The sequence below is a fragment of the Tyto alba genome, unplaced genomic scaffold, assembly GCF_018691265.1.
Source record: "Tyto alba isolate M040663 unplaced genomic scaffold, T.alba_DEE_v4.0 Super-Scaffold_39, whole genome shotgun sequence".
In the NCBI taxonomy this organism is placed as follows: Eukaryota; Metazoa; Chordata; class Aves; order Strigiformes; family Tytonidae; genus Tyto; species Tyto alba.
This window is the reverse complement of record NW_024881314.1, coordinates 7,368,877-7,393,151: the sequence shown is the minus strand read 5'-3', so window position 1 is coordinate 7,393,151 and position 24,275 is coordinate 7,368,877. Positions and strand designations below refer to the sequence as shown.

The 24,275-nt window shown below is 44.8% G+C and overlaps 1 protein-coding gene across 6 annotated transcripts in view; it reads right to left on the bottom strand.

The window, feature by feature from the left end:
- Window positions 1-24,275, bottom strand: part of TMEM104 (transmembrane protein 104) — a 44,903-nt gene that overhangs the window by 12,015 nt on the left and 8,613 nt on the right. For 5 of the 6 annotated variants that reach the window (XM_042802402.1, XM_033002352.2, XM_042802401.1 and 2 more), the window contains exons 7-9: window positions 21,171-21,270; window positions 20,294-20,402; window positions 4,106-4,199 (exon numbers count right to left, since the gene is read on the bottom strand). In XM_042802402.1, coding sequence (XP_042658336.1) covers window positions 4,106-4,199; window positions 20,294-20,402; window positions 21,171-21,270 — 303 coding nt within the window. The remainder of the gene's footprint in view (window positions 1-4,105; window positions 4,200-20,293; window positions 20,403-21,170; window positions 21,271-24,275) is intronic. The other variant, XM_042802404.1, reaches the window with a different exon arrangement.

Here is a 24,275-nt window from a genome sequence, read left to right as displayed (position 1 = left end):
TCCTAATCCATATCCTTTCCCATGATGCTGCTACACAGTTATTATCCCATATTATCCAATAATAAAGAGGCAGGGCTGTGCCCCAGCGAGCTGTGTCCCCTCTGCTTTGAGAAGTGCATCAGACTTGCCTGGCTCAGTCCCTTTTGTGGTGCAGTGCCCTCCAGAAACTCGCCCCTAACACCATGCACTTGATCAGGACTGGAGAAAGGAGGGGAAAATAAACCAGCTAGATATTCAAGTCTCTTTAGGGAGCAATCTATTGCCACCACAGATTTAAAGCCTCCAGGAAAAAAATAGCCTGAAGTCCAAACAGCAGAACTGAAAATACCAACAGCTCTAATTTACTGATGGCTTAGTTGGTTTAGCCTTCTACAGGAGACACCCTGTTCCAAGAACTGTGTAAGAGACCTGGAAACAGGTTCCAAAACTGGTAAATGACGGGCTAATAACAGAACTTGACTTTTGCAAGGATGAGGTGGAAGGGAGCTGAAAGGAAGAAAGGAAGGAACTAGTTTGGGGAAGGAACCCTCCTCACCCTAAGGGGATGATTTGTACTTACCCAGTCAACCAGTCTGGGCCCTGTCTCTGATCTGAATAGCATTGCTCAAGAGCTGGGTGAGCCAGCAAGGTTTTATCCCTAACTCAATTCACGGTAAGCACTATTACCAGGATTTAAAACAAGTGATTTTTCCCAACTAGCCCTATCTCCAGGAAAGCAGAGCAGACAGGCTCCCTGTCAGGCCCCTTAGGGTGCTTGTGCTCAGTCTCCCAAGGCACTTCAGGCACAAGCAGAAGGCTGGCAAAGCAGCCTGAGGAGATTTTACAGTTGGGAAAGGGACAAGAGCTTGTGTAGGCAAACCCTTACACACCTGCCAGCTCTGAGAGAACAGAGATCTCTAAGCACAGATAAGGCCAGCAGTTCAAGCACCAACTGCTGTACTGAATTTAACCACTGGCACTCACCCATGCTAGGTGACAATCAGTTTTGCAGCCAAGTGTGTAAGCTGTTACTCTTCAGAAGACTGCCAACAGCTCGATGCCTCTGGAAGCCCTCTCTGCCATCAGCCCCACTCCACCTGGAGACACAGATCCACCCTCTGTGCTCCTATCAGTCCTGACAGGGAACTGCCTCGCCATGCCAGCCGTGTTTCCAGATGAGCTCTCTGTGTTCAGCAGGCCCTGACAGCAAGAGCCCATCTGTCTCGGCTCTCTAGCAGCACAGCACTTAGGCTTGGAAGCTCCTCCTTCAACTTTCTCCTTTTAGAGAGACTTCAGGGGTGCCTGTCCTGGCTAGTCCCTTGCCCTGCGAGTTAAAACACAGCTAGATGAAAGGCTGATCCCTGCCACATCTCCACATTCTTCGAACTGATCCATTTTTAATTTCCAGTTCAGATCTCAGTGTTTCTAAGACTGTATTTTTCAGAGACAGGATGAATTTTTTTTTTTGTCCATGAGGTGTGAAGAGAGATCACCCTAGGCTTTGTTAGCTGATGTGCTGTTTGCAATGAGCACGAGGCTCTTGAAAAAGGCTAGTGACATTTGATTATCACTTAGATCAGGAGAAAGAGGGAAAGCAACTTTCAAAGGCAAGGCTGACACTGTTACAAACACCAGCAGAAGTGACCTTCACACACAGCTAGCTCTCACTGCTGCCAAGAACCACCCTCTCAGCCACTGTCATCTGAATCACCAGTACACCTGGGGCAGTGCAGGTTTACCTCAGCCACTGCTGCTCTGAAATCCAGGGGCTTTTCACCAGGCTGGGGAAAAGGGTGGAAATGGGTGTATGGTGGCACCCGCAGTAGGTGTGTTGCAAAGCCTGTACTGACCTCCCAGCTCAAGTAGGCTTGATTTTTTCAAATTATGATGCAAAGCATGGGTCAGCTTCCCATGCACACCAGGCCAGTGGGCACAGGTAAGCTGAATAAGCCTCTGTCCATGTGGGAATTTTTTACCCAGCACAACAAACAGGGAGGCTGGCAGCTCCAGTGTTCAGCTCTGCTGCTCAGAGCTCTTTGCAGAAGAACCACCTTCAGCACCACATGGCTAAAATCAACTAAAGGGAGATGAAAAAAAGGCACAGATTATAGCAGGACAGAGAATCCACATCTGACCATTGGCATTCAGGCAGGAAGAGTTTAGGAGACCACAAAACACCAGCCAAGACCATTCTTTAGGATCTAAGCTCTCTAAGCACCAACAAAAGATTAACCCATGTTTAACTCGCAGACCTGCTTTTGGAAGAGGGGACAGCACTGATGTGAGGACATGGGAGAAGCCATGGAAGAATCTCAGCAGTATGGGGTCCATCCTTACCCTGGAGTCTGCAGCAAGAGCTTTTCTCTGTTCCCTGCATCACATGGCTGTTTGATAAATTGTCTTTCCTAATAAATCTATCCCTCATTGTACACATACGGAATCCGTTGCTCTAAGTAGCCACTGAGGTGCTGTCAGGGTCATTAAATATCATTATCTGGGGCAGCTGTTCCCCAGCGTGCTGATGCAGGAATCAATCAGGCTAAAGCATGAATTTCCCCTACACTTCTCCAAACACTGTCTTTGTCCCTTTCCATCAAGCGATGAAAAAGTGAATCAGTTCTACCTTTACACCAAGGTTTAGCAATCCTCATACTGGAAGGAGCTGGCTAAAGGTAAACCAGTAGCAAATCAGGCAGGTGTCATGTTGTCACAGAGATAGGATGAAGTCTGACTGATGTCTTTACCAGGAAAGAGGAGGCAGGCTGATTGGAAACAGGCCAGTGACCTGAGCAGAGATTACTATTTTTTCAAAAAACAAAACAAAAAACCCACCACCCAAAACAAAACAAACCCCCCAAACCCCACTTCGTTTAATACCCCTTAACGAGATAACCTCTTTTTCTGAAGAAGATGGGGGCTTTCAAACCTTTCATGTGCTCAGACAACAAAAGGGAAAAACAGACATTCAGAATTTTCACACCATCTGAGGTCAGAATTTGTCAACTTGAGCTGTTCAACATCTGAGACTTGAGGGCTTAAAATCCAACCTCATTTTCCTGGGTGACAACTGCTTAACCCCATCTCAGATGTCCTCCAGAACAGAGGATCTTTGCTCCTCTGCAGTGACTGCCAGCTACTTCCAAACAGGATCACACTTTGAACTCACAGAAAAGAGGCAATACCCAGCTGAAGTCAGGTCAAGCGTATGTGTGTGGTGGGATACAGTCTGAGAAGCAGCTTTTCTTCCTACTCCAGGTCAGTGATAGGTATAAACAGAGCTAATTCAGTGCTTGAACGGTCTGGACCCATGAACCAGGGTTAACCTGCAGAAATGCTGCCGGTGCTGTAACATTCTCTCTTTTAGCCCTGCATATCAGTTACTGTGTCTAGGTTACACAAAACAAGACAAACCTCAGCATAAGCCTCCATAACACAAACACCCCTCTCAGCCTTTAAGGGCACGTACACACAGCCAGATGCAAGGCAGCTGCATCTTTGGATGACAGAGGCACTGAAAAAGGCCACAAAAATAGAGATGGCTTGTTTCCCTTAATGGAATTCTCTGTCTTCCCAGTTCTTGGCAGTAAGATTTTCGAGAGAACTTACGAGAGTGGGGCTTCCCAAGAACAACATACATTGGTTTGGGGGTTTCCGATGTAGCAGATCCTACACTAAAGGAAAAAGAATGCAAACAGATGATACAACTAAGGGTGGAAAGTCTGACAGAAGTGCCTTTTGTTCTCAGATCAAAACAAAGATTGTTTAAAGTCTGTTGTACATATGCTGAAAGAATAAGAAATTTATTGCTGAACACCAACTGGTGGGTATCATGGTTAGCCCCCACATAGGAGACTTCTAAATCCCTTCTGCCCCTCACACAAACCAGATTAAAGCTTCATCTATCAGCTCGCATCTGATTGAGAACAATTTGTTTTGTTTTAATCAGAAATTTCATCCTAGAAAAAAAAATCCTTTTCCTCAAAGATTTATCAGGCCTGGACAATCGCCTCCTCAAAGAGGTTGCTTTGACAAGCACTTGCTTCTGAACAAGAGCATCTTTCCAAAGAGATGCGTTGGTAGCATGACTTGGGTTCTATCTATGGTAAAAGAGGTGGCCAAGACTTACCTATCCATCTCATGAGAGACGTCATGATTTGAAGATATTTGGTCTTCTGCACATTGAAGAAGGTGAAAGGACCCAGGAGGAGAGTGAATGCTGCCTGGAAGAACAATAAAAACACACATTAGGTTAAAAACCAGAAATTCTGCTAGTAAGATTAAATTATCAGTAAAGTAAAGCTTGCCTGGAAAGTTCACCTCCAGACATGTCTGTCTGTCGTGCATCTTGCTTTGTTGCTGAATTTTATAGCTAAGTTGGCTGAGACATTGAGGGTCAAGCAAGATGCTTGGTATCAGAGAACATGCCTCAGGCAGAAGTAGCGCACAGGATTCTCTTGGATCTCAGCCGCTTGCTATCACTGCTACAGCACTCCTCTACTGATACATTTCAGTAAAAGCTCTCAATGCAGCCTTATGGAACATTAAATATTAAACTCTGGCCTCTTTGTCCAAGTACATGCTCAGTGTGCTCACATTAACATTGATAGGACAGCTTCGGGGTGTCCCAGGCTCAACAGCAATGGAGCCAGGTCTGCCCAGAACATTTTTTCCCACGCTTTAAGTTGCTTGTTTTATAGCAGGAAACTATAGCATAACAGTTAAGCTAGTGACTCGGAAGCTGAAAACCTGTGCAAAGTGAGGAAAAAATAATAATCAGAGATACTCATAAGGATGAACTTCATTCAGTGTGGAAATTAAAGGTACTATCGATGAAGATGGATCTTTCTTTACTGCCCTCTTAGACGTATATTAAGAGACCAGTGTTGCTTGATGAATTAAACTGGGGTATGATGCTGTACCAGTCTGTTGCACCTCTTTCAGCTGGGTTGCAAACATATCCAGCAGAGCTGGAAATCAGGACAACACAGCTTCCCAGGCAAGTTTCCTCCAGCTGTCTCCTAGGGCACACAAGGCTGTGCCCAGAGGAGCGGTGTCCTGTGCAGCACCATTGCCTCTGCAGGGGCACGGAGCAGCACTCGAGCCTTTCCTACTCCAGAGAGAAGAGAAGAGGCTTTACTGCAGAGAGACAGACCTTGCCTGAGTTCTGAATGTGAACTGAGAAAAGCTACTTGTGACAGGGAGACAAAACGGGTGTTACAGAAGAGAGCCCTGCCTGTCATCCATGGGATGGCATTGGCTAGAGATATACCAACAGGTCCAAAAGCCGTAAGCAAGCGGTATCTAGAAAGCCACAGCACACACAGTACAGATTTGTTTAAAATCCCTTTAGGATGCTCAGGACAAATACTCAACTTTAATATTTACATATTGCTCTTTTCCATGACTTCTTAAAGCAGTTCTGAAGAAAGGTGTCACCAGAAGGGAAGAATTAGGACTCAAAAGGGCAGGCTGTGGAGCCTCAAGGTCTCTGTCAACTCCAACAGAGTCAGTGAAAGACAGAATCCAAGCTATTTTAAGACTAGTACAACCCCAAGAAACCTTTTTTAAGACAGTTCAGAATATCTGCAAGGCAAATTGGAAATGCCTTGCATCACAAGTATTCTCAGACAACCCAAGTAAACCCAGAAGAGGACCAGAGGAGAGAACCCTTGGTTTCACACATCGCTCAGTGAAGACATATTCTGATCTGAGGCCATCGTTTACACCAAGTCTTGTTTTTTTTCTGCTGGAAAAAAAAAAAAAAAAAAAAAAGGGACGGAAAGCATGCATAGAATCCAGATTTGTGAAGCAACTGATGATCCTTAGAGGAAACACTGAAATCATGCAGAATAAAACACCACTGGCATAACTGGCAAGACTAAGAGCTAAACCAGTTAAGACACTTCCAGTTTTAACACAAAAGCAAGCCAGACAGTTAGAAGGTTTTTTACTCTTCTCCCCCTTATTAATTTCTTCTAATCAGTAGCTTAACTCCACTCTCCTGCCCATCTCCAGACTGCCACTCCATCCTAGCCTAAGTGCACAAACCCCAGAGGACTAAAAAAATATTTAGACTAAAGAGTGACATAGGTCAAGGACCCAGAGCAAACCAGTCACTAACCTTCTTACTGGAAATTATTCTTGAATTTGTGACTAATCTCTTTCAACCACCTCTCCCAACACACACACACTGTTCAACACAGACTCACTTCAAATCATATTAATATCTCATGCATCAGAAAGAGCTGAAACAAAAAGAGACAGATGAAGGACAGTGATAATTAAAGAACAGGTGTCTTCTGCAAATCAGAATGCACCAGAACCAATTGGCAAAGCAGAACCTCCAACCGTGGCAAGGATTGACACAAGATCACTGAGCACTGAAGCAGCTGGGTCTGAAATGTAGATTTGTCTTAGGCACTGAGGAAAGAGCTGCGTTAAGGTGGATTTGGGGCTCAGTTGCTGAAAAGCAGCAAAAGCATCATTAGGTGCTGGAAGAACCTGGGTCTCCTACATGTTCTCCAGCATCTGCTAATAAAGCAGAAAGAATTCTGGATGTTACGCTCTGCAGTTATTCTCCAGTGCTCAAGGCATCTTAAACAACTAAATCCATTGAGTGACTCTTTCAACTCTCTTCCTCCTCTGTGGGATTTACTGCTCAACTCATGGGGAAGAGATACAAGCTGTTGTGCCTGAATGGTCAGATTCCCCTCCCATCCTTTAAGATGACCAGTGTCTTCTGTTCTTAACAAGATCCTGGAGCTGGTCCAAAGAAACCAAGTGAGAGATGAATTCAAGTGCACTGAAATGTATTACCTTTTGCACTTGATGCCCATTAGTGATCAAAGATAGATATCCACGGATCAATACAAGCAATGCTAAGGCCTGCAATGAGATGAGGTTGCCCTGCTTTGCAAGGATTTGTGCCAACCACTTTTAGGAAGGGGAGCCACAGCACACACTGGACTGCTTGAGAGGAGAAAGGCAGGGCAGAAGAGGCCATTAAACAGCCAGATTAGCATCACTTTGAAGTGAAACTGGGTAAAGCTCTACAGGACTGAGCACAGGTCAGGAAAGAGGGCCAGTTCCTCACCAATAGCCAGGACACAAGGGGCAAGGTCTCACTCCACCGATTAGAGCTAACCTCACCATCAACCCTCAGAAGAGTCCCAAGGCCACGGAGCCTATTTAAAAACACAAAAGGACGAGAAGAGCCCATGATGCTTAGAAGGAAGATGTCTACTTTCTCCACCTCACTATGCCAGACACCTAGATGCTCTTCCGACCTATTAATTAGTTTTATAACTTCTCCCTAAGGAAAAAGTAAGCCCAAATAAGCACCTCAGACATACACCCAAACTTTCCACCCGATGTTTTCCAAGCTCAAGTCTCCCCCAGAGGGATATAATTTACAAAGTGCTTCATTACACATGTAATTCAAACAATCTGAAACCTACATAAAAAACTGCACTAGTCAGCCCTGCCAGAAATCAAATATGCCGAGCTCTGGCACATTAAAAAGCTCTCCTAAGTTTTCCAGTTCACCTCTTGAGCTAGCTGAGATGTTCTAAGAGTTTATCACCCTCTCCCTAAGCATCAGCAAATTAACCCAAGACAAAATGAGCATAGTCTACTTTGATAAGAGATTTTTCTACTAGTGAAGTGTTTTCCTATTAGAAACAAGCAGGTGTACATCGCTGATTCGTTGCTAAACTTAAACAAGGTAAGGGAATCCTCCCTTTGGCTAAGAAGGAAGATCAGATCTATTAAATGATGTTTATATTCAGAAGGCAGAGAGAAACTTTTACTGTGTTTTTGCACAGGACTGGCTATTAAGAGCGATTCCTTAATTTCTCTCCAAGCTCCTCCACTAAAAGGGAAAGGCCAGACAGTTGCCAGGCTCGTTGCAGAGGGTGTGTAGAACCCCCCAACACAGCAAATAAATGCAACAGACAAAATTCTTTATTTTTCCTTCCTTTCTCATGCTGAAAAACAACATGAAGATCCAGCACATTAGTGACTGAAAAAACAGTGGTTTTCTTGCTCTTATTGACATTTCCAGTCAAAAAATTAGAAGCCAGATAGTGTAGAGGAAAGAACAGCAGCTTGTCACCCTGAATTACACTCTTCCCTGCAGGCGAGTAGCAAGCAGCACACCAGCACACACAACCCCTGGGAGAGTCTTCAGATCCGTTCCTCCCACCAAGCCAAGCCACAGCGGTGCAGGCACCAAGGTTTGGGAGCTGCTCCAAGGCAGCAGCTCGGCTGACACCACTTTCCCAGCCGCTGTACCTGTCAGCTCTTAGTATTTCAAAGTGAAAAGCGGGCTGGTCAACTCCAGTCTTCTTGCCACAGGGGAAATGAGCTAGGGCTTACCACTGCCTGGAATATTTTTTATATATATTTATATATTTCTAAAAGTATGCTTTATTAAAGCTCTTATGTTAAAACTTGGTTACATAACCTTGTTTATTGGCTTATTTTAAAAAAAGCAAAAGATCAAGTGTTAATAGGACATCTGGCTGGTTTTATCAGCTTAGTTTCAGCCAAGAGGACCACCAAGAGAGCCCTCAACCACGAAGTGATGGCCAGCTAATGCCAAGAGTCTTTCAGAGCGTACAAACATGCTTCAAGCCAGAAGGCTATATTGACCAAACAGGTTCTTTATTGACCTGAATGATCCATCTATCACTGAACCAGTACAGTTCAATAGCTTTCATCTGCTTCCCAGCATGTGGATTTTATTGAAAAAGCCAATACAGCTCAGGAAGCACAATTAGCATCCCAAACGTAGCTGATTCACTTATTAGATGCAGTAGTTACAGCATTATGGCTAGTGCCTGCATACATTTGCAAGAGGACCATCTGAAAACCAGCTTCATTCATAACTGTCATCAGAACTTGCTTGTTTTCATGCTCCGCAAACTCATCTGTAAGAATTGCATCTGTCTTTGGTGCTTGCCGAGTAGTGAATTAAAAACCAGTAGCTACTGTTTCTTGTTGATTCAGAGCCTGGAAACTTTCAGACAGGTCAAGTAGAAGCAGGGTATTGACCTAAGCAAAGTGAAACCATGAAGATTAATCTTGTTAAATGCAGCAAATACACCAGCAGCAGAGCTAAAAGAGTTTGAGAGTTTTTGAATAAATGCATTTGTGTGGCACAGGACTATCATACCAATGTGAAGTTAGTAAGTCTCAGATATCAGGGCAAGGATCCCTCAGTTTTAATATGAGGATGGTAAAGAAGTGCTGTAGTGCTCTCCCCTTAAATATCTTTCTTTGGTCCCAGCCACCCTTCCTCTCACTTCCTCACCCTCATTCAAAACCAGAACTCACCCCAAACCAAATCCTTCCTTAGAGGCTCTTGTTTCCCCTTGATAGAAGTGGTGTCAACTTCTCAGACAAACTTTGCTTTAGGATAGTATCAACTTCACCTCTGCAGATACTGCTGTTTAGATTTTACAACTGCTGAGCAATAGTACCACTCTCTCAGAAGACGGAGTACAGAAAATATCCTTACTCTAACAGGGAGCAAGCTGACATTTAAAAAGAAAATTTCTGGTTTAACAAAATGGATCACTCTCCTTGGCAGACTTTGACACCTTGGCTGGAAAGCTAAGAGTTCAGTGCTTTATACAGGACTATGGGTGTGCAGCATTCCCACAGCAAAGAAAGACACTGACTGGAAGACACTAGCTCTACTGAACAAGGACCTTCCTGAGGAAGCTTTGATTCAGTGCTCAGATACAAGGAAAGTCTCTTTGAGCACAGTAGGAAAAAGCAGACATTTCATACACACTGTCAGGAGTGGCAATTCTGACACCCATTCTGCTTCTGCAAGACATCCATGAACTCAGAGCTATTTCACAACCCAGATGAGCACTAGAAGGGACAGACAAAACAATCCAACAAAACAAGACTGCACAAGTATAGAGATCAAACAAGATGTTAGGAGAATCAGGGACTGACTGCTCTGTTCTCACCTCAGGTCCTCTCCTCTAGAGTGTGCCTAAAAAGACATCTAGGAAAAAAAAAAAAAACACAAACAAACAAACAAAAAAAACCCCAAACAAACAAGAAGAAAACTTGATTTACCAGTGTTGACACAGGTCAGAGATTTTATCCCTGGATGGCAGCTTCAACCAGACCTATTGTCTTCAGTAGAGTAGTTTCTTACGAATTGGTGTTCTTAGTCACATCCTCAGGGAATTTTTAGGGCTGACTTTGGAGAGAAATATTAAATGCAAGGTGCTTTCCCCACTCCCATTTGGGACTCCTAGATAAAGAAAGCAGAGCTTTATAACATTCCAGAGCTACTTGGAGCTCCATTAACACCTACCTGTAGCCTCTGGTAGCTCCTCTACACCCACTTCAAGTTGTGGCAACTGCTATGCTACCCAGCAGCAGGCTCATGCCAGGGCTTCAGTGCTTTTCAGCTAAAATACGTCAAAGGAAAAGGGTCTTGAGTGCAACATAGTGCCTTCTCTGCCATCTCTCCTCCCCTTCACTACGGTGACAAGGCCACATTTCTCTCCTGCATGAGCTCATATCTCAAGCTAGAGAGCCAGATGGCACATCAGTGAGGGCAGGGATCCAAGCTTTCGTTGGTAAAGCTTTACCCCTTGCAGTGGACAGTACAAATATAAATACATGAAAGAAGTCTGATTGTTCAGGAAGGAACTTTTTAGAGAGCTAATTAAAAAAAAAAAAAAGCTGAAGATCCCCAGCCTTTCAAGGCTGGAGGCAGGGCTGCAGCAGTGGCCGTGCTGATAGGCAGCAAGTTATTAGCAGACAAGCTATTATGAAGCTCTTAAAGTTAGTTTAAAAAGAGATAAACTGGCCACAGAACAAGGATTGCTCAAAGAAGTCAAGAGGTAAGAGGGATTTTTCACCTTCAGTTCCCCCTGTAGAATCAGGAAGTCACAATGGAGGGAGGATGCAACCACCAGACATCCCACAAGGAATATTTATAGATAAAGCAACAAGGGCAGTTATGCTTTCAGTACAGCAGGCATCTGCTGCCACAGCAGCTCTGGTAATTAACGTGCCGCACTCTGGACACCTGGCAGAGGTTTACAGTCATAACTCACACGAAGCATATTGCTGGCACAAAGGAGCCCTCACCCACCCTCTTCCCCAGTACCTTAGAACCAAGACCTCAGCTGCTGCCAGGCCAGTTTTTGCCAGTGAAGTGGCATTTCAGCTACCCGCACCCATGGGTGCCTCTCATGGTTCCTGTGCCACAGCGCTGCCAGCACTTCTTCCAAACTGGAAGACCTTCTGTGAGAGATGGAAAGAAGCGCCTATATCCCCAAAGCTACTGACTTTAGTGGATCTGAATATGACTGAGATTTTTTAAAGCCTCTAGTCGAGCATCAGCTTTTGATTTTGACTGCCCATCCAGCAAGCAAGTGTACTTGTCCCAACTGGTGTCCTTGCAAGCTATGATCTTGCTGGGCATCCAACACACCAAGGACCAGCCAGCAACTGAGCAGCCTCGACGTGCAGCTCTGGGAGGTCAAGGCAGAAGCAACACAAGGACAGCGGGGCAGTACTGGGGGGTGCTGCTCTCCTCTCCCCATCTTGACTCAGGGCTACAGTCTGTTTCTGGAGCTGGTCCATCTCTGAGCACCAAGAACTTTCCACTTTGGAAAGAACACCCTGGAAAACCAGTTCTTCCTCTTAAAGTGAAGAAATCCAGGCACAAAGTGTTTTCAGAAAGTCATCTGGTGCAAGGATTGCAGTCCCTGGCACACCTGGGATGTGCAAGATCACAGCCAGTGGCAAGCTTGCACTCTCCAGGGTAAATACACTTCCATTATCATTTTTCACAACAAGAGAAAAATAGAGGCCAGCAATAACCTCGAGGTGACTGGCATCTGATTTTTCATCACTGGAGTATTTATGGCACAGCCATTTGCAGCATCTTGTAATCACTTTACCACTACCTTGACCCCTGGTTCCCCCTATTCTGCATTTCCTAATTGCATCTGAACAAATGGGAGGAAAGCAGTAAAGTGGATAGATGCAGGAGAGCTGAATGGTTGGTTTGTGGTACTTGGAAGGACAGCAGAGGAGTTGCAGATCCTCCCCACAGCAGCTTGCTTTGATGTCTCACAGGCTATGAAACAGGAGCCTTCCTCCTTCCTGACACTGTGTAACTTTGAGGAGTCATCCCCCACCTCCCCAATTTATTAGCATGGTACAAAAGATTAACCAGTTCCGTTCAACAAAGTGTGAAGGTGTGATCATTATCCACATTCACTGCCCAAAACTCCTGCATATTCATAGCCTCTCCTGGCAGAGTACATGCAACCATAACAATATTTATATTGACTACAAAAGCCCCTGAGTTACACAGCATAAAGGGAGGGGGACATGGACCACAGTGACATGGATGCTCAGAGGGCCCTGCAAACATATCAAGCTACAAATTGCCAGGTTTAGGAGATACTTGGGTTCAGCAAGGATGACTGATGGCCACTAACCCCTTGTCTGCCACAACACAAGCAGTGCCTCCATCACTAAGCCATTATTTTTCCTCTTTACTTTTTCCTCTACAAACTTCTCAGCTTCAGCTGTCTGGAGGATGCAGTTTCAGCGACAGCATTATCCTGTTCACTGTGTCTGGCAGGAGTTGCCTGAAGGGAAAGGAAATGTCCCACACTTGGTCACTACTTTGCAGCAGCACAAAAGCAAGAGATAAAGCCTTGTGCCTGGGGCTAGCGAGGAGCTGGCTTGCTCTCTGCCTCCTCCTTTGCCTTCTCCGTACAGTGCACACCAAACTGGTGCAACAGGCTTCAGAGATCAGCTCTGCCTGAGAGCATTACAGCGACTTCAACTTACAAGATAAATCCCAGCTGCATTATTTGTATTTATAGTCCTGCTTACAGAAGCATGAGCCATGTGTGGGATTTGCTGATGTAGTCCAAAAATCCACATTTTTGGACAAGAGCATCAGTGATCTCACCCAGACATAAAACGTCATTTAGGAGGATGTTAAGAAGTTGCAGACTTATTTAGGTGTATAAGGAGATACCAATCTGTGCAGAGCTCTTTCCTCCACAGCCTCTGGTAATGTTCAGAGCGGCATAACTACACAGTTTTGAAGCCCTGGTGTTTTCTACCTGTATATTAAGGAATTAATGATAATTTCAGGGGAGGAGAGATCCAGACTGCTGTCTTACTCAATGAAAATGCTGGTGCAAATCAGGCAGGCTGCAAGGTTTAAAACCAAAACTGGTATTAAAAAACCGAACAAAATACTGGAAAATAAGCTGTTGAGAAAAATGCTTGTATTGCATCTCCCAAGGGAGTGCTTAGCTGACTTAACAGGTCTTCTCCAGCTCTCGTTTCTAGGATGCTGTCACTACCACTGCACAAAATAACACCGCACAGGGGAAATGCATTTATTCCTACAAGTGTTCCAAAAATGAAAGATCTGTGAGTCTACTGGAACAGTCTAGTCCAAGAAATAAATTTTAAAAGGCCCTTTTAAACGTTTACAACTCTGTGTAGCGAGTGGGTGATCACAAACAGATATCTGTTCTGACACCTGCCCTGTTCGGGAGAGACTGGTTTCCAATATCAAGAGAGAAAAGTGTCAGCTTTGGTGCCTCGCTGCCCAAGTGAGCTTACTCCAAAGGACAGGTTTATTTAGGAAGAGCAGCAGCATGGCCTCTCAGCCTTGCCGGGGTGGCTCTGCTGAGCAGCAGAGGCTGTAGTCTGAGCCCAGTAAACACCACTGGCGAGTTCATAAGTGCAGGAAGTGCACAAAAGCAAATGAAGATATATCTAGGGCCACTTCTTTGCCCACCTTGTTTAGCTGGCTTGCTCCCAAGGTTCATGCCCACCATCCATCATCACATAAGCCAAACCAAGCACTGAAGTGTGCAGGACATTCTTCTGTGGGGAAGCCAAGGGCATCTGAGTTCACCAACAGCCTCTGCCCATCACATCAGCCACTTTGCTTCTCTTACAGGCTGGTAGAACCTGCAGCACACCTGGCCAGGCACACAACCAGCAGCACAGCACCCTTCCCTTCCGCACGGCCTTTGCCTGTCAGATGGAGGTGGCAGAGGGGAAGGATGGGCCCTTTGGAAAAGCTCAGCATCCGAATAACAGTGTAACCCAAGCTCCACTTAAGGAAAAAAAACACTTATTGTTGTGAAGTGAACAGACAGCTCTGTGCAGAAAACACATTTCAGTCCCCCGCACTATTGATTTTTCTGTGAAAAGAGACAAGCTAATCCTTTAAAGTTAGTTGCTTCAATACATGGTCTTACAGTTGCTTCACTACTGTACCAAAGGCTGACTCTCCTACCCAGCCCTTGCAGCAGGGAGGCTTGAGTTCTGGCTGATGATTCTTTTACTCAAAATGCTATCAGTTACCAGGAAAGCAAGAAAAATCACACACCAGAAGCTGAACTCCAGCTCTTAGGTCACCAGTACAACAAGTTTATATTCCGTTTTCACAACACCACACTCAGCTGCTTCTCCTCCTGCTAGGTCAGGAAAAACCTCTTATTCACAAAGCCAGTTATTATCTGAAGTTCTCTTCACATTAGGAAGCACAAGGGGTGTGGGAAAACTCCAAAAGAGCTAGTTTATCTGTCATAGGCATATGACAAGTGAGCAATCAAAAGAATTTATTGACAAGCCCACAGAAGAAGAATGGACCAGGATGAAGGAGGCAGGATTTATGCCATGTTAACAAGGCTGTGTGCCAATTTCAACCTTATTAGTTTCGTAATAAAAACAGCTGAGAATTGCCTTCCCATCCCACATTCAGACACCATTTATTTTAAACAAACTTGGCTCATGTCCTTCTCCAACCACTTCAGAGCAAAGCAGCAACTTAACTGACCTTACTTTTTGGAAGCTGACTAGATGAGAGGCATGAGAAGACTCCAATCAGCCCCTGAGACCAGGCTTTTAGCCAAGCAAAGCTGTATTTCAGAGGCACCTGTAACAAACAGTTAGGGCTACTGATATTTATGCTTAATGCAGTATTAATACATCTTCTGCCACAGCAATGGCTCAAATCTCAGGTGCTTGTACATACAGAAATGGTGTAGTATTCTGGACCCTGAAGAAGCTTTTCCCTATTTTGAAGGCTTTCATAACTGCATCTACACACAGAAGTAGCAGCTGCCTTTTTTGTACACTTGTTTCTATCTCTATATCAGTATCATAATAAAACACGTCAGAGTATTTGTGGTAAGGAATATAATGCAATATCTTTGGCAAGAAGGTCTTACCATGAATAACTTCTTTTAGGATATGCAGGGTGACATGCTAATAGTGCCTCAGTCCTGCTGCATCCTGACTGTAAGCTGGGACAACCTGGAACATAACAATGCTACAGTTTAAGCAATTTATTTTAACAAGGTGATGGCTTTACACCAGCAAGGTGAACTTCCATCAGCTTCCCTTCCTTTCCCCTAGCTCACCCTAGGAGCCCAGAGCAAGCACCCCAAACCTTTCTGATTGATGCACTGTGAAATCAGCCCCCTCTGCTCCGTACACCTGCCACCGAGGCAGCTACCTTCCCCACCGCTGGTTCTCAAGGTCTCTAGACACTGAGACCTGTAAGAATAAATATCCAGGAGATAGCAGCTGTGACCCATTTATTACTGGATGCTGCTGCAGGACACAGCTGAGAAAGGCAGGGCAGAGGAAAAGCACTTGCTGCAAAGGAAACAAGCAGAGCAAACCCAGGTGTCCTTGGAAGAAGCGTTTTGCTTGCAGCACTGCTCCAGCTCCATTTCTCCAGCTCCCAGATGGCAAGAGACAGCTTAGATCAAGCATGGATATTCAAGTACTGCCATGAGGGCTCTCTTCATATCACTGCTGGGAGGTAGAAAATAAAACAGAAAACCCACAAAGAAAGCCCACAGAAGCCAGAAGGCAACCATGGACATAGAGGCCACGAGAGTTTCATGCGCTGAACAAGCTGATAAAACTGCCCTAGTACAGGCAAATGTATCTGGAAAGATGCATTCTGACAATAAAAAAAAGTCACAGATACCTTTACCCAGAGCAGAGGGTGTGCACACACACGCGGCACAGTCAGGAAGGAGAAATGCCGGGGAGGGAAACAGAGCACGTAGGCTGGTGGCACAAAGCACGGCGCTCTAGCCTGCAGCTGAAGAGGGCTGGGAAGGCTGCACCGCACCGAGGCAGACGGGATCTACATCAACACTTATCTGTTCTGCCTTCGCATTTGCCGATTAAGTTCTGCTGGCACTGAGCAATTGTACATGTCCTCAGACTACCTCCTCACCCCCCTGCACAGTCTCCCGCAGCTGCGGTCCGGCCCCGCTCCGGTCGCTGGGTATTCTGATCAGAGCGTCAGGCTGGGGTGACATTGTCCCCTCCTGAAGAGGGACAGTAAGCGCCTGCAAGCCCACTCATTTTATTCACTGCACAAGCACGTTTCCAACTGGGATAATCTCCATTAAACCATCTGCACTCCCATCTTCGCTCGGCCTGCACCCGCTGGGCTGCCTGCGATACTGCAGCATCTGTGAACCGGCAAAGCGGATGCCACGTCCCTTTCCCAATCAGCTAAAAAACCAACAGAGACTCAGACAGAACAGATGCACCTGGTAGCTTTGACGCGCTACTGAGCCAGGCTACCAGGAGTACCTGTGCCAGTGCCTCTTCTGAAAGGCATACAGCTCCCCCTGAGAATTTAAGCCATTTCCTTTCCATCATGGGAAGACACCATGCGCCAAATTGCCAGAAAAGGAGGGCTGAGAAGAGAGTAGAGGTTTTAGCTACAACGGCCACCCTGGTGCAGAGGAGAAGCACTGTTTGCCAGGTCATGAATGTATTTTGGATCAGACACTCTGAATGGCTGCTGATCCCCAGGATTTAATCTCTTATTTATCTCAGTATCTGCTTTCTAGAAACAGGGACTCTCATGTCACATTCTCACATCACTGTAACAGAAAGACAAGAAAGCATTATCATGACAGATCCAAAACTTAAATCTGCTGCCCCCTCTCCACTGCCTACAGGGAAGATGTCCAGCTGACCTTACAGAAAGCATGATAGAGCGACTGCACTGAAGTGTGAATTCAGTGCAGAGGGAACTCAACCCTGTCCTTAGCATTGCCATCAAGACAGCCAGGGGACTCGGGAGTCACTTCAGCTGTCGAGGACATGACAACATAGTGACAGATCTGAAGCAAAGATAGAAAGCCATCGATCTGCTTTAACTGTAATCAGCACTTGCCTTCAACAAGGTCGCTGGGCCATCTAACACATGCCTTTCTTCCTGCTGATTTGCCCTGCGTGATCTTGCCCTCACAGGCATGGAACAACACAGCAAGGCTTGCCTTTTAAACCTCCCAGGAATCCTATTGTCCCAAATATTAGCAGCAAGCGATGGGAGAGGAGCAAGAGACTATTTCAGTATTTCCTGCACTTGCCTTCACTTATTTGTTTTGCAAGCCTTTATTTTCCAAGGCAATTTACAAACAAGAAGCAAGACAGCCGTTTGTTCAGACAAAGGTTAATAAGGGCCTAGTGGTCTCTGAAGACTCTGCAGTCACACTTAGGTGTGAAATTTTGAGGCAGCAATAAAGATGCTGCAGACAAGCAAGTCTCAAGAGAAGGATTTAATCTGTCTAAATATTCTCATTATGTACATAGTTTTCAGCTTCCATTCACAGTGATCAGAGCAGAGAGCTTCCAGAGGCCTTTTTGGACAATAAACCGTGAAATAGGATTTTTTTACATCCGTCATTATTCCCCTGTCCACCCCCAGCTCAAAGAGTCAATGTTTGAAATGGTTTTTGTTGAAAAGAAGACATGGTGTCGGGAGAGAAAGAGTTGACAGGAGGAAGGCAGCACAGACCTTTGGCAGACTGGTGGTACTTGGCACAAGAGAGCTCCCATTGGCACCATTTTCCAAGAAAATCTCAAATAGATTATTTCTCCTGGTAGTCCAAAAAAGACTTTCTGTGGGGTCATGCACAGAGTAAGAAATACAGCACTACATCCAGAGACCTATTTCACTGGAATGGGCAAAAGGTTGCAGTTACATCCACCCACCTTGCCCTTAAAAGTCACTTAAGCCTAAATACAGTACTAAGACAAGGTGAGAAAACTAGAGGCAAGCATCTAGGACAAAAGGGCTGATCCAAAAACTAGCTGCTTGCTTTTGGGATCGCAGTGTCCATCTGTCCCCTTGCCACAGGGGAACTTAGCCTGCAAAAAGAGACCTTGTTTGACCACTGAAACATGGAACCTGAATTATTCCAACAAGCAAGAATTCAAAGAAAGAAAAAGACAAGAAAACAGAGCAAGCTCTCTATGGGTATGATCCCCTGGGACCAAGAGAACAGCTATGTTCTTGATGCATCTCACCCCTCCTCACTTCCCTGTTGCCTTTTCCCCTTCAGACAGGCAGGTTTCAGCTTTTCTTGCATGTTCAAGACTCCACCTCAATACAGAAGAAGTTTGGACAAAATTTGAAGAGACAGTTTACCATTCAATTTTTTGCTCAAAGTCAAGCAACTTCCTACCCTTGCCCTTCCATGCCCAGGTTTCTCAAAAAATTTAAGAGCTTTAACTACTGATCACTAGCTGTCCACATTGCAAACAGGACAGCAGTAGAAAAATATTAACCAGCGGTCTCTTCAGAGACAGCCTAAACTTGAAGACTGTGTCAGTGCTGTGGGACTGAACGTTTTATAAATTATTACTTCTGTTATCTTTCTCTAGGCAAGCAGTCATCATCTTTGTTTTCTGGAAAATCAAAACACACAGGTCAAGCAGAGAGTGGGACCAGGAGAGCTGGAGGTAGAACAAGTCCCAGTTTACTCCCATACTCATCCAGGAAGAAATATGAGACATCTTAACAAAACCCCACAACTCAGAGGTGATGACCCAGCAGTCTCCTGAGCACAGTGATTGTGAGACATGACACCTTCCAGTAACCCACCACAGACTGGAATGTTCTCCCACAAACAATCCTCCCCTACTTCTGAGGGGGAGCAGAGAAAAGCACTGAAACCCTCATCTCAATTACTGAGCTGGGGAGGATTAATCACTACTGAAGACTTTACAGATATTTATTCTCCAAATCCACAAGAGGAGACAAGCAGAGGGAAAATCTCCTCAGAGTTATGTGCACAGACGGCAAATCTAATGCTTAGAGAGTCTTAATTTTTTAATTTTTCAAGTCCCAACAACAATTATCTTCATGAATTACAGACATAATATCCAAGATATGCAGGCAGTAATTAATGCATGTCTGCCTTTTTCTGACTATCTCCTTCTGCTGGGTCAGGAAGAGTTATTGGAATTCAGCAAGGAAATCTTCAATCTTCTGGAAGTTTTAAAGAAACAGACCAAGACACAATTTAATAAAGCAATAATATTTCTCTTAAATAATTAACTAGGCTTTGACATTCACTGATATTTCTGAGGCCTAGCTCTTACTTTTGCAATAAAACTGGAACAAGTACACTCAGGGATGTGATTCACCACAGGACCAGAATCTACTAAACTACAAAACTGCTTCAAATAGTCTCTACACCTGGATTTCTCTGCACACACATGGCCACCTTCACTCTTTTTTCTTAAAAGTCTTACTGAGACCCTTAACAGAAGCCACGCTATGCAGCACTCCCATACCTCCCTCTTCTCATTTTGCCCTACTGACATCTGTCTCCAGGTATGAGCACCCAACTCTTTCCAAGCTCAGGAGCAGCAGTGTTTTATCATCCTCTGGGAAAAATGGGAAAAACCTTGGTTTCACAGCAGAACCACAGCACAGTAATAGAGGCAATAGACAATCCTAAACTAGACAGAAAGCTATTACTAAAGCAGCATATAGCACTGGATGTTGTTTAAGTGGGCTGTTTCCATCATCTCTCAAAAAGTAGATGCTCCTGCAGCATAAACAATTTTATTCACATAAAGAATGCACTTAAGAGAGTTAATATACTCAAGGATATTGACAACAGTTATCTCAAAGCAACAATTACTTAGCCAGCCACTGGAAAAAAACCCCACCTTTTGGCATGGATGTATCACCTGCTTAAGCAATATAAAACTACACAACAAGGACAGAACTCTACTTAAAATCATAAGGATTATACTGATGGCCACCAAACTGAAACGCAGCCATGTCACCAAGAATAGAGAGGGCGTATTTGGCCAAAAATGTCAGACAGAACTGAAAGCTTCACACCTCTCTTGTTCACTGGAATCACATCATCACTACAGGAAAGAGCCCCTAACCAATAGAAATAAATTTTAATTGGAAATAATGGTCATCCCAGTTTCAGAAACTCACCAGATACAGCCTGTAAGCATCAATCCGTCGAATTGGCCCCCAGCACTTGTCTGTATCGTTATACTTTGTGCCATCTCCAACACTGCAAGAATGGTTGCCAGTGACACTGCTGGGAAAGGAAGGAGAAACAAAAGACAGTAATTAACTCTTAGCAGATGTCTTCCCCCTCTCCTGCATTTATGAAAGAGGAATGGTCAGAGACCTGAAGTGTTCATTCCTCTCCTCCCTCCCTGAACACCACTCCTCATTGTATTTTCTGGACTGTGTAACAGAGCAAGTCACTGAGTACCATAATCTAAAGGCAAATTCTTGAATTGCCTGCAGTTATTTACAAGTTTGGTTATTTGGCCATCAAGCTAGCAAGTTTGGGTCGTCAGATCACTGACATTTACCATTTCCAAGTCAGAAGTCCACATCCAGCCCAGATTTGATCAAATATCTTTCATTATCTGTTTCTTTGAGAAAGGAACTGGTCTCAGTCCAGAGCCAAGTCCACATAATGACACCACTTGCTGGTCACAGACTTGGTAAGCATCACACCTCTCAGCTCTTACCCAAAGAGACAGAGAATCTAAAATATTGCACAGGGTATGGCAATCAAACTGTTGAGCAACAAGTCCCATGGCTGCAAGCTGCTGAAGCTGAGAACTCATCTGAAGTCATGTCAGCTACTTTTCAGGCAGGCAGCAGGCACTTGGGTGGGGAATATAAAACAACTTCACCTCCCCACCCACAAATGGTGAGATGTCCTTGAGTCATTTCTCTACTCTGGTCTTCAGAAAGTAGAGCTGATCCTAGTCACACTTATCACCCCATTAAATCTAAAAGCCTGCTCTCTTCTGTTAGCACACAACCCCACAGCAGTAAGCACACTTACCAGGTCACTTGCATGAGAGAGACAGGTACAGCTGCTGCGTAGATTGCCAGATCCCCATAGAGGTAGATAATTATGCAGAAATAGAAGAGGTTGACACCCACTGCAGAAAAAGGAAATATTGTACAGAGACAGCAGAGTACACAGGAACTCAAACTCTGCACTTCAAATACACAAAACTTTTTCAAGGTCTTAAAAGTAAATCATCATCTGCTTCCATAGTTTACTTCTTCCTGCAGCAAAATCCATCCAAGGGTCACATCAGCAGCTTAGGGAACTCGGCCAAAACACAAGAACTGACAGGACACAAGGTACCTCAGAGCTCAACTCTGCCTCCTTCAATACCTGGCCCTGACACTAGACCCTCTAGTTCAAGCATATCCTCCAGTCACTGGTCAAGACCAACAGGTCTCACAGAAGCCATCTGCCAGATGAAGCTGTCAACTTGGAACAGCCACAGGCAAACATCGAGCTGATGCTCACAGACACTGTGTGAGTGTAGTTTGACAAATAGTGAAATGAAGAGAGAAGATGCCTTTAGTCCTCTGTCGATTCCAAACTGCTTGCAAACCTGCAGGACCTTCACGTTAGGGATTTGGCTCTGCAGAGCTCAGGTTCCACAGCATTGAAATGGAGTCACTTTGGGAGATTCCTTGTCATCAGCAACTTGAGCCAAGGTTCAAACCTGCAAAGCTTTGAAACCCTGTTTCTGCAGCCCTCTCACCCTACTGCCACATGCTGTTCCTGCCCCATACCATTTTCTTGGGTGCTTTTTTTTTTTTCTTTTCTTTTTTTTAAGCTTCCTCTGCCTTCACCTATGAGATTAAAAAAGTCTTACACAAGTTAATTGGGTGCACAGAACAGCCTTGCTGGGGCACAACAAGACACTACTGTAGAGTGCTAAAATCTGCAGGGATTAAGAAATGCTTGATGCGACCCCGGGATTCTTTTCTTCCAAGCAATTCAGTATAAATCTCACCAAGGAAAACCAAATTGTATCGTATTTTAGTTCAGAGGCAGGTGAGCTACAAAAGAAACAAAAAGCCTCAGATTTGTTTAATTTAGGAAGTTGACACTGAAGGAAAACAGCTCAAGGAACATGCTCATACCTTCAATTTGTGATGCCACCTGATGCTTAATCCCAGTGCAGCTTGAGCAAATCAATTCACCTCTCCCAAGCCTTGCATGCGATAACTATCAAACAAGGACAGCATTACTGCAGGAATGCAGACTAATATTTCTACAGCGCTTGGATGCCCCAAAATTTTACCATGTTTTGCCATTATACTGCCCCTGGATCTCTGAATGTCAGGAAACATTAATAGGCATTCTCCTTTGTTTAAATAAATTATTCAATATGCTGAACCTACTTATCATAAAACATTCCTAAAAAAATGGCAGTATTGGGAAAGCAGCAAGAAGACTTCCCTGCTTCTGGAAGGCAGCACAAAGCCAGTACTCTAGAGTTGTTCCTGGTTTGTCTAAACAATCAAATGGAGATCTTGTATGAAATGATGACAGTTTCTGCAGTTCCCCCCTCGTTTTCTACCTCTGTGAAAGATTTAAGAAGGCTTCACAGTTAAGGAGTGTCTGTATTGTTCTGAAGATGGCAACAAACTACCTACTAGTTTTCTCCAATTTTCCATTAAAAAAGGTTGAAGGCTATAACAAATATCTGACACAGGACAGAAGCTGCAAGACACACCAAGTACAGGACTACACAGACTCAGATATAGATTGTGTTTTGGGATTTGCTATGGATCTCAGGCCTCAGAGGTCCCCCTGCCCTCCCCAAAAATAATGCTGACAGAACCAGCTAAGCCACAGCAGCACCACCTGGGTACCCACCCACCAGCACACACTATATCCCTGTTTCAGTGCTGACTTCTCTGTCTGTGAGAAGTGCAGGTGACACTCCTCTCCCTAACTCATCCTCTGGAAGGCAGAAAGACTTTATCATCAATTCTTTTATAAACTGCTCCTGACCCTCCCTGATCAATACTTTCATTACTGGACACAAAATGGGGAAAAAAAAATAAAATCAATGACTTCCTGTAGTGAAGCAGCATGATAGATGTGCCTAGAATCCCTTATTGCAATAAATGACTGCTTGGTCTCAGAAGAAAGCACCCAACATCACAAATTAAAAAAAATAAATAGATAGAAAAGCAGTTCTTCAAAGCCAGATCTTTTGAAAAAGCACACAGGCTCTCTCTCTCTTAAATCTGAGTGAGCTCCCTTTAAGAAAGCAGACAGTCTGAAATTGAGATTTATCCCCAGCTTACCTCCCAGGTCTACAGACTCAACTCCTGTCAGACTGTTGAAAATAAAAATCAGCCAAGAGAAAGGAGCAGAGAACTCACTAGAAATCAGAGGCTTTGAAGCCCTCGGATACCTTGGGTTTGGATCCATGCTTTGTATATCATGAGCAAAACCCCACTGAGACATTTGCTAGCTGCAAAACCACAGGGGTTGGTGCTTGGAGCTGGGACTTCCCAAATGTGGCCCAGTTCCTCAGCACTAGGCAGCAGCAACTGGTCACTGAGCAAATGCCCTTACTGAAGGCCGTTCTGTGCAACTCTCAGAAGGAAGCACCTCAGCAAGGATCTGCAGAGGGAGGTACTTGTCTCTTCTCTGCAACCGCTCAGCAGACCGGAGGGTGTCTCTGAACTAGGACTCAGCAACAGTAGAGGGATGGAGCCTCAGTGCTGAGCCCAGAGGAAGGGAAAGCAGCAAATGAGTTACAACTGCCCCAGACCTTTGCAGTGTGTGTACTTCATCCCATCTGGAAGCCAGAAGCCATTTCAGGCTATGGTCTGCAGATGTTCCAGATGCCTTCCTGCAGAGGGATTCATCCCTTTGCATCGTGCTGAGTAGGTCCTGGGGAGGATCCCTAACACAGAAATCAGATAACCCTGGCTAAAGCAACATTAAGAAGGGGGATTAAGATTTAGAACACTAAGCAGTTTATGTCACTTTGCTAGGAAGTGTACATCAGTTCCTGACTGGACAGGGGACGCGTATTTCCAGCACCCTCTCCTGGCTGAGCAGCAACCAGCACCTAGACAGAGAAGTCTAGAAGGCAATTGCCCAATGCCTGGATGGCTT